Source organism: Bactrocera dorsalis, chromosome 2 (assembly GCF_023373825.1).
Source record: "Bactrocera dorsalis isolate Fly_Bdor chromosome 2, ASM2337382v1, whole genome shotgun sequence".
Classification (NCBI taxonomy): domain Eukaryota; kingdom Metazoa; phylum Arthropoda; class Insecta; order Diptera; family Tephritidae; genus Bactrocera; species Bactrocera dorsalis.
The window spans coordinates 87428769-87443481 of record NC_064304.1 but is presented as its reverse complement, the minus strand read 5'-3'; the positions used below and the strand labels follow the sequence as shown (position 1 = coordinate 87443481).

The 14713-nt window shown below is 35.8% G+C and overlaps 4 protein-coding genes across 5 annotated transcripts; 3 read left to right on the top strand and 1 right to left on the bottom strand.

The window, feature by feature from the left end:
* Positions 1 to 242: 242 nt before the first annotated feature.
* Positions 243 to 2130, top strand: LOC105229525 (uncharacterized). 2 transcript variants are annotated; one of them, XM_011209864.4, is made up of 4 exons: positions 243 to 565; positions 902 to 1398; positions 1484 to 1847; positions 1932 to 2130. In XM_011209864.4, the coding sequence occupies exons 1-4, from the start codon at positions 361 to 363 to the stop codon at positions 2123 to 2125; spliced, it is 1260 nt and encodes a 419-aa protein (XP_011208166.2). In that variant the 5' UTR covers positions 243 to 360; the 3' UTR covers positions 2126 to 2130. The 2 variants fall into 2 exon arrangements, with proteins under 2 accessions (XP_011208166.2, XP_011208167.2); XM_011209865.4 differs by having other exon boundaries at positions 424 to 565; positions 919 to 1398.
* Positions 2131 to 2628: 498 nt separating this feature from the next.
* On the top strand, positions 2629 to 4397 carry LOC105229526 (uncharacterized). Its single transcript, XM_011209866.4, has 5 exons — positions 2629 to 2880; positions 2940 to 3171; positions 3240 to 3851; positions 3907 to 4123; positions 4188 to 4397. The coding sequence occupies exons 2-5, from the start codon at positions 2941 to 2943 to the stop codon at positions 4379 to 4381; spliced, it is 1254 nt and encodes a 417-aa protein (XP_011208168.2). The 5' UTR covers positions 2629 to 2880; position 2940; the 3' UTR covers positions 4382 to 4397.
* A 2808-nt stretch (positions 4398 to 7205) lies between these two features.
* On the bottom strand, positions 7206 to 8859 carry LOC105229527 (uncharacterized). Its single transcript, XM_011209867.4, has 2 exons — positions 7593 to 8859; positions 7206 to 7525 (listed from the first exon to the last, which is right to left on the bottom strand). The coding sequence occupies exons 1-2, from the start codon at positions 8728 to 8730 to the stop codon at positions 7326 to 7328; spliced, it is 1338 nt and encodes a 445-aa protein (XP_011208169.2). The 5' UTR covers positions 8731 to 8859; the 3' UTR covers positions 7206 to 7325.
* Positions 8860 to 9981: 1122 nt separating this feature from the next.
* On the top strand, positions 9982 to 14488 carry LOC105229528 (uncharacterized). Its single transcript, XM_011209869.4, has 4 exons — positions 9982 to 11086; positions 11149 to 11352; positions 13023 to 14102; positions 14180 to 14488. Exons 1-4 carry the CDS (start codon positions 10009 to 10011, stop codon positions 14377 to 14379), a joined length of 2562 nt encoding a protein of 853 aa, XP_011208171.2. The 5' UTR covers positions 9982 to 10008; the 3' UTR covers positions 14380 to 14488.
* The last annotated feature ends 225 nt before the right edge of the window (positions 14489 to 14713 follow it).

Genomic DNA, 14713 nt, shown 5'->3' with positions numbered 1-14713 from the left:
AATTATTATAAAGTCATTAGGAAACAATTAGGCAACTAGTACGAGTAATAACTATTATTATGCTCTCTATGTAAATATTAATTAACTTTCTAAGCTTTTTGCAAGCTCATTTGTGCCATATGAACAACAAGTGTACACAACTGACGCACGCTCAACTTCAGTGGTTTTGCGAGACAAGTTAAATAATGTATACAAATATGTATGAGTAAATACATGGCGTTTACTTGCGTCTAACTGCGGTAACTGCAAGCTAGCCGGAAGATATTAGATGCTTGTACAATCTAGTTGCCGCTCAACATTAGGTTACGAAAGAGCTCTCAAAGGTTTAAATATAAAAGTCACATAACAGAGAATAAAATAATGCCCGACAATAGCAACAAATTCAATAACAATATACAGTTTGATATTCCTAAATGGATAAATGCAAAATATTTCGAGAAAGTATTGCTCCGGGAAGATTCAAATTTCCACAAAATATTGAAATTGACGCCTATACCGGCTACACCGCCGGGTGAAAATTACACATCGCTCATGATGCGCATTTTAATGGACATTGAACTAAAAGGTACGTGTTTTCGTGGTCAGATAACTAATAACCGAAATTCAGAAGATCAGGGTATTTTAGAAAAGCCGATTCCATTAAAAACGTGAAATGAACTTGAAACAAAAAGCAACAATAAAAATGTAATTCAAGATAATATCGGCTTTTTACAGTCTTAAGAAACGAAAGTGTGAAAATATTGACAGTTGGGATAACGATGGCATATATTTAATCACTTTTACGTCCCAGATCGAATTGCTAATAAGAATATTTTAAAATATTAATAATTATATTAAGATGATTACAAATATGGTTTTTATATTACTTTCTTTCCTCTTTTATTTTCTAACTATATTCGAGACGGTTACACACAACAGAAGTCGTATATTGTTAAAACAATGCTGGACGATGACAAAGGCGGAACACTTATCAATTCACTGAATCTCTTTCCAAAGGAAAAACTTATGTATGAACAAATTCTTCCTCAGCTGGAACAATTTTACCATGATCTCGGCAAAAAAATTAAATTCGCACCCAAGTGTCAATGGATCGAGCAAAAATCCAGTCGCATTACTATCGTCCTGGAAGATTTAAATACAAAGAAATTTCGAAACATTAATAGACTCAAAGGATTCGATATGCCGCATATGAAGCGTGTTCTAGAGAAGTTAGCTGAGTTCCATGCTGCCAGTGTTATGTGGCATGAAAAGTACGGTGCATATCCAGATGACTTCCAAAAAAGCTATCTACCCGCCAATTATGAAAAGTCGAAATCTTATCAAGCGCGTATACAAAGCTACAAAGCAGCAATGCGGACATGGGGCTTAGAAGATTATGACAAATATATGGAATGTATTGTGAGTATAACTAAAAATAGACACCGTCGATTGCAAGTTGATGGCAAATTATTAGTAAGCACCCCTTTCTACCTTTTAACTTCAGCCAAATGCTGAACAATTTGTTAATGCAGCAATGGGCTGTTTCAACACAGATCCCGCCGAGTTTAAGGTACTGAATCATGGAGATTTTTGGTCTAGCAATATTATGTTAAATTACACCTCAAGTGGTGAGGTGAATCAAATACGTTTCGTAGACTTTCAACTATGCAAATGGGGCAGCCCGGCACAGGATCTATGGGAACTAATAATATGCTCCGTTGAGAGCAACTTGCGCATTTGTGAATTTGACCACTTCATACGAATTTATCATACACATCTGCTTAAATGTTTAAGAGTATTACATTATGTCAAACCACCGCCGAAACTCTCCGACCTACATATTAGCATGCTGAAATATGGATTTTGGGGTGAGAGTTATTATCTCTATATACGCTATGTTGGGATATATATTTTTTATCTAACATATAAATATGTATGTATATCTTTAACAGGGTATAGTACAACATTTACACATCTGGTTTTGATACTGATGCCTTCAGATAAGGATGCCAGTTTACTAAAGCTTATACAACCCGGGGACGAAGGCGACAAATTCCGACACAAGGCTTATACCAACCCGCTCTATGTGCGTGCTATGTTGGATATTTTACCATTTTTGTATAGACGTGGTATTTTGGATTTTTAATAGATAGAAGACATTATATGAGAAACAAAAGCCGGTACACCTATTTTTCAGGACATGTGTTCAAGCAAGGAATATGAGTGATAAAAAATATTTTGGTGCATAATAGTTTTGTTCAATTTATTTTCGCTATTTATTTAAAATAGTTAAGGTTTGCCGATATATGTTATAAATATTTACACGTGATAAGAACTTATCTACAAGCTTGTACATATGTATATGTACATATTTGTGGATATATAAGTATATGAAAGCTTTGCATAGCCGATGCCGATTAAAAAAGCTTGAAATTATTTTATGTACATACATATATTCTACTATTCTGCTATGAATACACCAAAGCGCCAAAACAAGATACTTATCGACACACACACTATTGGTTTTGAAAGCATTTTCTGATTAGCATTAGACTTTCAAAGCTACATTTTCATTTTCTATTATTTCAAAAGAGCTTTCTGTTGCTATCAAAATCAGCTGTTACATGGATTTCTTATAAATTTCGCTCAGCATAGAGAAGTTATAATAAAATACTGAGATACAATCGTAAGTAAAATAAATGTGTGTGAACAAGCAAATATTCAATGAAAATGAATAAAAAGTTAACTGCTGAAGCACGTGAGAGCCAACAACTCTCACTCACTATCAAAGGCGGCAGGTTTTCAGAAGCACAGTACTATTCTGACCGTCGCCAAGTTATAAGCAGTAACAGATCTAGACATAGCGCGCTAGTAATTACAAATTGAGTCAACTTCAGTCAGGTGACTATTGAAACTATTATAAAAGTGATTTTATGAAAATTTTACCGGACTTTTAATAGAATGGGGACAGGTGCCAAAAACTACCAGCCACCGGAATGGATCAATGCTGAATTCTTGCAAGATGTGTTGAAGGAATATTTCAAAGACGACACCATAGAAGTGCAGGAGATAGTGGTGAAAGACGCGCTGCTGACAGGTGATAATGGCAGTGGCTTTGCGAGCGAAATGCATCGTGTGACTTTTAATTTGACGCGGAAAGACGGTACCGGTCGCTTCTCGGTCATAATCAAAGTAAGTGTGAACTTATTATGATTGTTGTGCATATGTGTCACAGCTGAATTAACACATTTTTGTGTTAGGATCATCCAAAAGGCTATACTGGTGTTGTTGCGCACAAAAGTAAATTATTTAAACGCGAAATTCTGGCCTATAAAGAAATTCTGCCACGCGTGGAGGAGTTGCTGGCCTCCATTGGTGACAAAACGAAAATTGCGCCTGCATGCTATTATACCACCGAAACGCCTGAGCCCTTCCTTGTGCTGGAGGATATGCAACTAACGGGTTATGAAAACTTTGAAAGATGCCGCTTGCTTAATCTAGACTATACTTTGCCGACCATAGAAAGGCTGGCAAAGTTACACGCCTGTTCAGCGGTCATTGCGAAAGAGACACCGGAAATCTTCGAATTTTTTAAAGAAGCCCCCATTTCCAGGAATCCAGACCGCAAGGACTTTCTTTCATTCTTTCCTGTAAATATAAGATGTATTGCTGAGGAATTGACACACTGGAAGGGTTATGAAGAGATCACAGAGAAAATGTTCAAATTGGCTGAAAATGTGCTTCAAAATGCCCTTAAAATGTACGAGTCACATGATCAGGGTTTCCAAGTTTTCAACTTGGCTGATTTGTGGATTGACAACTTAATGTTCCATATAAATAATGACACAAAGGAACCCGATGATGTGGTCATGGTGAGAATTCAGTATGTCGTACATTTGATAAATGGATTTGACATCTTTTTTGCAGTTAGACTTCCAATTATCTTACTACGGCTCACCGGCGGTGGATTTGAATTACTTCCTTTTTGGTTCATTAAATGAGAATGTGCGGAAAGTACATTTTAAATTCATCGTGCGCGAATACCATCGCATATTGAAAGAAACATTAGAAAAGCTTCATTATGACGGTTATATACCAACGTTGAAGGACATAAATATAGAGCTTATTAAGAATAGCCTTCAAGGTACACATATGAGTTATAGTATAAATTCAGCGTATGCCCGATATTGTTCATATTTTAATTCCAGGTGTCATCGCTGCCACATGCCTCACACCACTTATTTTCATGGAATCCACAGGAGATGAAAAATTGGAGAATCTTACCTCACGAACGGAAGAAGGCGATGAAATGAGACGACAAAATGTTGAAAATCCCAAATATCGGGCATTTCTGCAGCGCACTGTCAAGGAGTTCGAGTTGTGCGGTTTTTTGGACAATTGAAAATTATATATCCATATGTTGTGCATTAAATATAGAAATATAATATATGAGAGAATTTTTGAGTTGCAGAAATCATATATACTACACAATACGATAAAAAGTGCAAGGCAGATATCCTATTAAAAAAATATAGTTGCCTAATTTCGACCAGGATAACAACATATTTTAATGTCTTAATCACTAAACGAAAGTCAGTCCACCCTATTGACAAACGTTAAATTACTGAACTATCAAAAAATAAATAAAACTTATTTTGTATACAAAATATTTACAGCTATCGTGTTTGGGGAGCACCGAAAACTGTAAGTGTAGTGTACTCGTTGTATAATAATCGAGAAGTATACCAATTAAAACAAGTAACTAAGTTCGGATGCAATCGAACATTTCATACTTCTGGGAAATACTTTAAAATGTAAAACGTTAACCAGAGGTTCGAAATCCAAGCAATTTTATATATACTATTTTTCCCAATACCACATACTATTAACATGCCACTTACTAAAAACCCAATTATGTAGAGTAAAGTTAGCCAGAAGTTCAAAAATCTTAAGGCACGTTATCCCGTTATACTAATTACTTCTTGAATTGTGTACGGGGGGATGAAAGAATCAAGTGGAATTTAAAATTGTGCTGTATGGGAAGTAGGCGTGGTTGCTGACCAATTTCATTCATTTTAATGCTGTGATATCAGAAGAATGCCATGTACCGTTATATGCGGAGTGAGCGGAGTTATTTTCCAATTTCATCCATTTTAACACTGTCGGTAGGAGTTCTTATAATATTCAAATTTGGTTGTTGCAGCTTTAGTGTTTTACATACATTGTACATTAAACATATTGGAGGGCGTGGTCAAGCCCACTTTTTAAAAATGATTGGCACTGCGATCCTCTGTGGCAAATTACAGTTTTATATCTTGATTTAGGGCTTAATTATGGCACTTTATAGGTTTTGGGTTAAGGGCGTTTTATGGGCGTGGCAGTGGTGCGATTACGCCCATCTACGAACTTTTATTTTTTGTTGTACTAATGAACTTGTACACCAAGTTTCATCAAGATATCTCAATTTACAGCTTGCACGGACGGACGGACAGACAGACAGTCACCCGGATTTCAATTTTTCTCGTCATCCTGATCATTTATGTATATAAAAGCCTAAATCTCACTAAGTTTTACGTTATTCGTACAAACATTAGGTGAACAAAACTATTATATTCTATAGCAACAGGTTACAAGTGTATAAAAATGTATGTACTAAGATAGCTAACACATTGACCAATAAAGTTACAAAGTAAACTGGAATAATTATTCACGATTTTAACGGCAACAGTTATTTGAGAGATATTTTATACAAAATATATATACATATATTTTTTTCATGCCATGCCATTATAGTTAATTAGGTAACAAAGTATAAACTAACGAAAAATTAGTTTTGCTTATACGAGTATTAGGTTGTCAAATATCTCCCTTCCCCCTATTTGTATTTTGAAATTCGCGGCTATGCACGAGTATAAAGCGTTACATCTGACAATACTATACATTGTTTGAAAGGTCTTGACATAACCTACAAAACGACGCTATGCATGCATTAGTTTGGATATTGCGTCCAACAGTTATAGACGTGTAAACATGGAGTAGAATAAATAGAAATAAATAATGGTGCTCCGGGTATAGATTGTATAAGGTGATGCGGTGATGCGGCGTTTAAACTTATACTCTTGCAACATGTTGCTACAGAGAGTAATCGGTTAATAACAATACACAATTTTTGTTCACAACTATTACAATTGCTTAAACTTTAAAGAAAAGGTCGAATGGATCAAATTTTATGTATAATAAAGATGGTAAAGCAGAGCTGCATGGACTAGGTGTGAAAATTGGCACCACCCAATTTCAAGCCAAAACCCACATCACAGCACCTCTTTAACCAATTTCTAGTTATTTTAATAGATAACATTATCACGTTTATCACAAAATTAATACTGGCCGAAATCTGACTATAATTACGCAAAAATTCTAAAATTTTCATTCTGATTTTCATGTTTGATTTATTTGTTGTAAAGTTAAATAATCTGTTGGAATTCCGAAATTATATAAATAAAATAATGAAATGGAATGAAAATTTTTCACAAATGGTGCCTGCATGGAATTGCACTTCTCATGTGTGTGTGGCTGACTTTACAAATTAATCCAACTGAGAGGTCATCCTTTCCAAGTAATAATGTGCCTTGGTACCAAAACTTAATTAAATCGGTTCATTGTTCCTTCTCGTCTTTATATAATTAAACTTTCTACCGACTATTAATACATAATTTAGAAAAACTATTATCTTGGATGTACTGTAGTCTAAATCTGAAAAATTTTGATATCGCAGGACGAATTATAATACAACACATGCATTGATTTTCGTTATTTTGTTACAAATCAGACAATGACGAATAAAAGAATGTTTCATATCTGCTGATAACTTAAAACGCGGCCTCTTATTTGAACATCGAACAGTAAGTTCTCTGTTTATGCGCCAACTTGTGACAAAGTTTGAAAATGAACACATTATTACATATCTGAGTCCTCAAATCTGCAGCCTGCTGAATAGTACAAACCTTCCATCGCCCCTGAAAATACAAGACAACTATCTGAACACTTAATATTACCAACATTGGCTTTATGGATAACAGCAGAAGCTATAAATCGGTTGTTTTGTTTGTTTGTTGTTTGATGAAGTCCAACAGTAGAAGAAACGAATAAATAGGTGTTGAACCGCGTTGGAAAGAGTTTGTAAAAACTTATTCATGAAACTTTGTCTCCCTTCACGGTTCTACGGATGTGTGTGGAACTTTTTTTACATATTTATTGATCTTAAATTATTTCATTATTCGTAGAATGTATCTTTATTTTCTTACTTTATAATAAAAGGATTAGGTATCACAAGAAAACAAATTAGACTATTGCTCTAGATCTAGTAAACCACGTCGTTCATATATGGGTAGAAGAGTTTTTATTATATGTTGAACATAAATATTGCTAAAGCATGTGTCTTTGAAGCGAGTAGCTCGCTGGTCGTTTTGCATAATCGCTTTAAAATCTGCGTCTTCGGTATCTTCGTTTCGCTGAACCGCTAAAATAACGCAGGTTGAGTGAAATGCTGTAAAGAAAACATTTAAGTTAAATATTTGAACGACAAAGTTAATTGTATGAAAATTACAGCTCACCGTAAAATGCTTTTTCTTCAAGTTGCAAATGAAACTGGTGTAAGCTTGGAATTTTAACTCGATACTGCAATTTGTTTAATGTGTCCGAAAAAGTTTCATAATAACATTGAATGAGCTCATCTTGATGATTCAAATGCATATCCTCCTCCAATGAAGTATTGAGAAAATAGTGCAAATCTAATGCCGGTGATCCCCAAGCAGCATATTGAAAATCGATAATCGTTACATCTAAAGGTTCGCCAGTATTCTTGTCGTATTTAACCATTATATTGTTTGTCCAGAGATCACCATGCGCCAATACATTCACATGACCTGGAATAGGATCAAATACTTGTTTTCCCAATTCGGCATACTTAGCTTTCAAAGCCATTAACTTGTTCGCGTAATACTGATAGCTGTCCCACTGGGCAACACGTCGACTGCAAGCCAGCAAAAGACCTTCAAAGCCAGGCATATAATTGTCTGTATGCCTATTGAAGAAACCACGATCAAAGGTTTCAAGACAGCCATTTTCTCGCTCGTTCAATACTGTGGAAGAAGCGTGCATTTTTGCTATTTTGCGCAGCACCATCTTTGACAAATTCATATTCAGCCCAGCGAAGCGGTTTGGCATTACAAATTCCCGTACATTCAAGTCTTCGAATATGAGGGCAGAACGTTCACGATCAACAGCTATAGTCTCAGCAAAGATTTTGTCGTGGTCACCTATTTCTCCCAACAAGGCATTCAGCCGTGGCAACACATTTTCGTAGATAGACATTTCACGATTGAAAATATCATATGGTTCCATAGTTTTTCGTGCAAACTCATCAGCTTCGAAAGATGTTTTCACGACATAGTGACCAGAGACTACAGCGCCCAAGTGTGTTTGACATTCCGCACGAATGCGAGTTAAAACCCCACCATAATTTTCACCTTTTCCCAGCGCTGGACGAACGTCCCATCTGAGGATTTTTAGCTTATTATCCTTGTAATGCTTACGTAGACACTGTTCCAAATAGTCTTTTGTTAGCCAAGTAGGCGTATCTGACTGCTGGAGATCTTCGCTACTTTTAACTAAGGGAGCGCTGAAGGACTCCTTGGATATATTTAGTAAATTCTCTGAAGAATTCATTATACTAACGTCAGACGTCGACATTTTGCACACTAATTTAAACACAACAAATAAACAGTAGATACTGGAGAAATCGTTTAACCCACTCAAGGCCGTACATTCAAATAACGATGGAAATACTGGAGTTGTAACCTTTTATATTTCATATTTGCCTGCCCGCGCTGAGACGACACGACTTAGCCAATTTTTATGACCGCCCTGATTTACAACATTGTGGAGGAAAGTATAATTCATTTGTTAGGAAAATGGATATACACAGACGCGTGTGCATTAAAGTAAAGCCGAGAGCAGTCACAAGTGTGTAAAACACAATTATATTTCACATAAATATTTCTAAAGCGTAAATTAGCATTTAAAGCAATAAGTTCTTATGCATATATACACACTCGCATATCTCATGAATTCGCGAATTTAATGAAAGAACCTTGCCGGAAATTTTAAGCAAATGTTCTGACGTGCGGTACGAATAGAATTAAATAAAATAACGAACACAATGATTAAAAAAAAAATAAAAGTTATATTTTTTCTGTTTCAAAAGTACCGAGCCGTACTAGAGACACTCCTTACAGAGAGGATTGTGGCCCCCTTTCACCTTTACTAGATTTCTTACTTTATGTATTTTTCAATAAGAAAGTACTGGCAAGGTCTCATAACATGATGTGTACTAATTGAACGTTTCATTGTATGAAAGACTGCAGATTGCTGAATGCAAACTCTATTTATAGCGCAAATATTAGTGCAAATTAATCCAAAGGCGGACTGACGGTCTGGGTTTAAAAATTATTGTACTGTTATCCAATGCGCAAACTTATAAAGAAAAGTTATATATTTGTTTTGCAATGTTTGGCTATGGCGGCTTAACCCTCTAAATGCCATCATAATGATCATACATAATTTTAGCCTAGCAGATCAATGGTATTCTTTAGCTCTCAATTTTGATGATACAGGTATTTGTTTAAAAATATTATATGTTTATTTAATTTACTGTTGTGTATAAAAGTAATACTTTTATTTGTGTTATAAGACTTTCATCGTCATTCAAAGGCGGACGACAAGCTCCTACAACTACGTGCTACGCCAGCGAAGTTAATCGAGCTTGTACATGAAGGAATGCAAATATAATTAACTGTAACAATTCTCGTGCAGTAAATTGTTTAAATCTCTTAACAGCCATTTTTTGTACAAATTAAAACACTTATTTAAACAACTGTAGCCCGAAGTGTTAAAATACTAGCGCAACATTATGTTATCATTGTGCGGAAAAATTTTACACGCTGGAATTTAGTATATAAAGGTGTGTGCATGCGAAAGCTTTACAAATTTCAAATGGCATTTCAGAGGCTGAATTCGCCTGAGTGGCTGACAGAGAATTATGTACAGGAGGCGTTACGTGTTCACCACAAGGATCCCAGTCTTCACCTACACTCCATACACGCCCAGCCGGCTATGGGGAAGGGTGAGAATTTTGGTGGAGTTTTGACTCGCGTCATAGCAAAATATCAACTTAGCAGAAGCCAACAGCGACTCGAGAAGAGTTTAATTGTGAAGACCTCTTACGAAAGCGATCCTATTGCAAGCGCTATAATGGCTCCTTATGATATATTCAATCGTGAAATGTCCATTTATGAGGAAGTGCTGCCTAAGTTAACTGCGTTGCTTCGCGAGATCGATGATTCAGATGAGTTGTTTTCTACAGCCGTCCATGTAGATCACAAGCGCCAATTGCTGATTTTCGAGGATCTTAAGGAGAAGGGCTTTATCATGGCGAATCGCTTGCAAGGCCTAGATATGACACATACAAAACTAATACTGCAGAAGTTGGCTAAATTGCATGCCACATCGGCAGTGCTTAATGAGCGTGAGAATGGTCACTTGGAAAAATACGATCGCGGCTTCTTTAACCGCTACACCGATAATTATAGTACCTATTTCGTTGGTTCCCTGTTGTTATGTGCCGAGTTTATATTGAAAAATATGCCCGACCTTGCGTTCTATGGGGATAAATTAAAAAGACTGGCACCGCATTACATGGAAATCGGAAAACGTTGCTTCACACCCACACCGGGGCAAGTGAATGTGTTGGCCCATGGCGATGTCTGGATCAACAATGTTATGTTCAAATACGACCCGAAGACAAGTGAACCAGTAGATGTGCGCATTATCGACTTTCAGTACTCATTTTGGGGCTCGCCAGCACTAGATCTGCACCATCTCTTCAACACCTCGCTGCAAGAGCCCTTGCGCCTTCACAAACAGGATATACTATTCCAATATTACCATGGTATTTTCAGCGATGTGCTGAAAAGACTGAGCTATAGTTCACTCCCAGTACCTTCGTTAAACCATTTCCGTCAACAAGTTGAACAGAAACGTTTTTTCGGTAATTGTTTTAACATAAATAGTTAATATTCACACACACTTATGACTCTTTCATTCTTGTAGCTTTTCATTCGGCGTGTGTCATACAACCGGTGATGATAAATGAAGACACAGCTGATGCAGATTTTAATTCTTTGGTAGGCGAGGATGAGCGTGCAATTAAATTCAAATACAGCTTGTACCGCAATAAGAAGGTTCAGAAAAATCTTACAAACTTACTACCAGTATTCCATAGACGGGGGCTTTTGGAAGTGAATCAGGCAGACTAACAATTTCAACATAGTACATTAAATAAAATTGATTATACTATAAACGAAATAAAAAATATATTTACTACAGCTCTTACGGAGAATTTTTTTTTTTAAACTTAAGTAACCGTAGTCTTTCCAGTTAGAATATATTAGCACATACTGTAGTTACAGCCGACTCGAAAAAAATCCTTATTAGGAAAAAAGTTGTAATTCAGCAGATCGCACCAAATGTTTTACTCAACAGCTGCAAATGGAATGCCATTGAAGCGTTTACACGACTTGTAAAACAGATTTAAACAACAATAATTTCATTTAATCTTTGTGAAATGTGTTTGTAGCCAAGTGTTTATTACTAAAAAAAATAGTGTGATCTTTAGCAAAATTATAAATTCATTCAAGTAACGGTGTTTTTGCAACACCTCCTACAAGGGTGGTCCTTAAGTACATAGTCTACAATATATTTGAATATTTTGGAAAAATAAAGGATTTATTTCTGAACGTAGTCTGATGGAGATGGCTCTTTCAAGTTTGCAAACAAAAATAAGTCTTGCGGGGTCAAATATAACGAAAAGAGTGCCCATCAACCCTTTGGACAAGCTTGTAGTTTGATTCGAATTTTTTGCCGGGTTGATCAAACACGGTTTTTAATATGCATACTCACTCAGCTATTGTGTAAATATTCAATCGGAGTTCTGCCAATACTAGAGTGTGGATTTTTGTCACGTTATTTTTTAGCTGCTAAAGTGCTAGCATATAGTATACCCTTTCCGCTTCTCTAGGGCATTCATACATATGTATGTAGGTACTTGTGTATGTATATACATATACATATGTATGTATATTATACATGGTATGCACTCATAAATATTTAAGATTTTGTGGGAATAAAAGGCATCTACATTAAATTATTGCACACGAAGCGAAGGAATAGAGCCGATGCTCCTATTTCACTACAAAATAATCTGAACATGACTGATTGTTCGTTAAATAGAATGGCGACACAAGTTATTATTTATTTCAGTAATTTAATGTTATGACCGATGAGCATATGGGTTGGGATATAATTAAATTAGTACAGTGGACGGCAGGGGTCGACGATTTTATATGGGCCTTTGCCGAACATAAATCTATTCTACTTTACTTACTTTAAGTTATCTGATATTGTACAGAAGTACGAACAGATCAAGTGAAAGTACAAAAATATTCGAACTATGTATCTATTGAGTAATAAGTTGCTATTTGTATGGGTGAGATCTCTATTCTCTTCCCTATTGCTTAAGTAGGTGCATACTTACACATATACATATATATAAATATACTAATATAGTAATAATAAAAATACTATCTATAAATATTACAAACTTATCTTTTTGAATATTACAACGGAACAGAGGTAAGTGGGTACTTATGTAGTTATTTCAAAGTTGGCATTCGCAATTTTTGTTATTACTTTGCTGAATTGGCACACACATAAAAACACACACACGCTAAAATATATGGGTTTTACATTTCTATTAGTTCACTCTCAGACGGCAGATATACTCGTAATTGATAATATATGTATGTAAAGTGCGGCCAGCTAGTTATAAAAGCCAGTGTCCGATTGAAGAAAGCTTCCAGACTTGAAGAAAAACTTGCTGAGTGAAGACAAACAATAGAATATAAATTAATTTTAATTTTTTTAAATAATGAAAGACATAAAATATCAGGCAGCCCCACTTTGGTTAACCACGGAGTACCTCGAGCCTATTTTACGAAAGTATAAAAAGGATGAAGGACTTTCGATCACAAAATTGGACATACAACCAGCCACAAAAAAGGGTGACAACTATGCCAGTGTGATGACACGAATCAGCGTCGATTTCACGTTAAGCACTAGGGAAACCGAACATGGTTTATATATCGTGAAGACCTCACATGAAAGTGATCCCTTCACAGCAGGTATCATGAGTCAATATGATATCTATAATACGGAAATGTTAATGTACAAAAAAGTCTTACCAAAACTGAGCGAGTTGCTAAAGGAAATCGGTGACACAGATAAACTATTTGCCGACACCATTTATGTGGACTACAAGCATTCAGCTATAATTTTTGAAGACCTTGCAGTGTTAAAATTTGTTACTCCCGATCGTTTAGCTGGGATGGATGAAGCGCAGACCTTGTTGACACTTAAAAAACTGGCCAAAATGCATGCAACCGCGGCCGTACTAAATGAGCGTGAGCCTGGCTTTCTAACTAAATTGCAAAGGGGGATATTTAATCGTCAAACAAGTGGGTTTGCACCGTTTTTCGAGGGCGTTATAGAAGCTTGTGCGGATTTTGCTGGAGAGTGCGCGAGTTTGGGATCTTATTACAAGAACAAATTGCTCAAGTTAAAGTCACATGTGATGGAATATGGAACGCGTTCCTTTGATCCCTGTCAGGATGATTTTTTAACACTTAACCATGGTGATATGTGGACCAATAATGTAATGTTAAGATATGAATATTGTGACGGTATTGATGAACGATCAGCAACTGGAAGGATAATTAAAGATATCCTGCTGATCGATTTTCAGTTCAGTGCATGGACGTCGCCGGCGCTCGACCTTCACTATTTCTTTCAAACTTCATTGCCTTTAGAATTTAAGCTGCACCGAGAGGATGAACTTGTCAAGTATTATCATGGTTTTTTGTCTGAAACTTTGCGTCTACTCCATTATAAAGGACACATTCCTAGTTTACATGAATTTACTGTACAAATGGAGTCTCACCGATTTTACGGTACGTAAATATATACACAGACATATTTCTGATATTTGAATTTTGCTTTGACAATACATTTTCTGTTCTCTCTGTAGCGGTTGCTTCGTCACTGACATGTCAGGCTCTCCTTATTAATGACAAAACTGATGAAGCCGATTTCAACATTATGATGGGAACTGGGGAACGTTCGCATGCATTTCATAGGCTTTTATACACAAATAAGAGAATACAAGATAACGCTATAGCATTACTGCCTTACTTCGATCGCAAAGGACTACTTGATGTGGCTAAATAAAATATAATAGTAAAGGTCTTCAGAATGTATATATGTACCATAATGTATATATAAATATACGCAATTTTATCGTTATGTGAATAACAGAACTATTCCTAAATAAATACAATATCGTTTCGTTCTTTATACCCAAGGTGTTATAGAAGTAAGTATGGCATAAGATTGTCGTCGATGATATGCAGGTCTTTTTCGAACATTAATCTATTCTATGGGTAGTGTATTATGTCTGCCAGATTTTACACTTCTCATCAATACTTTAAGTTATCTGATATTATACAAAAGTACGGATAGATCAAGTGAAAGTACAAAAACATTCGAACCACCCATTAAGCAA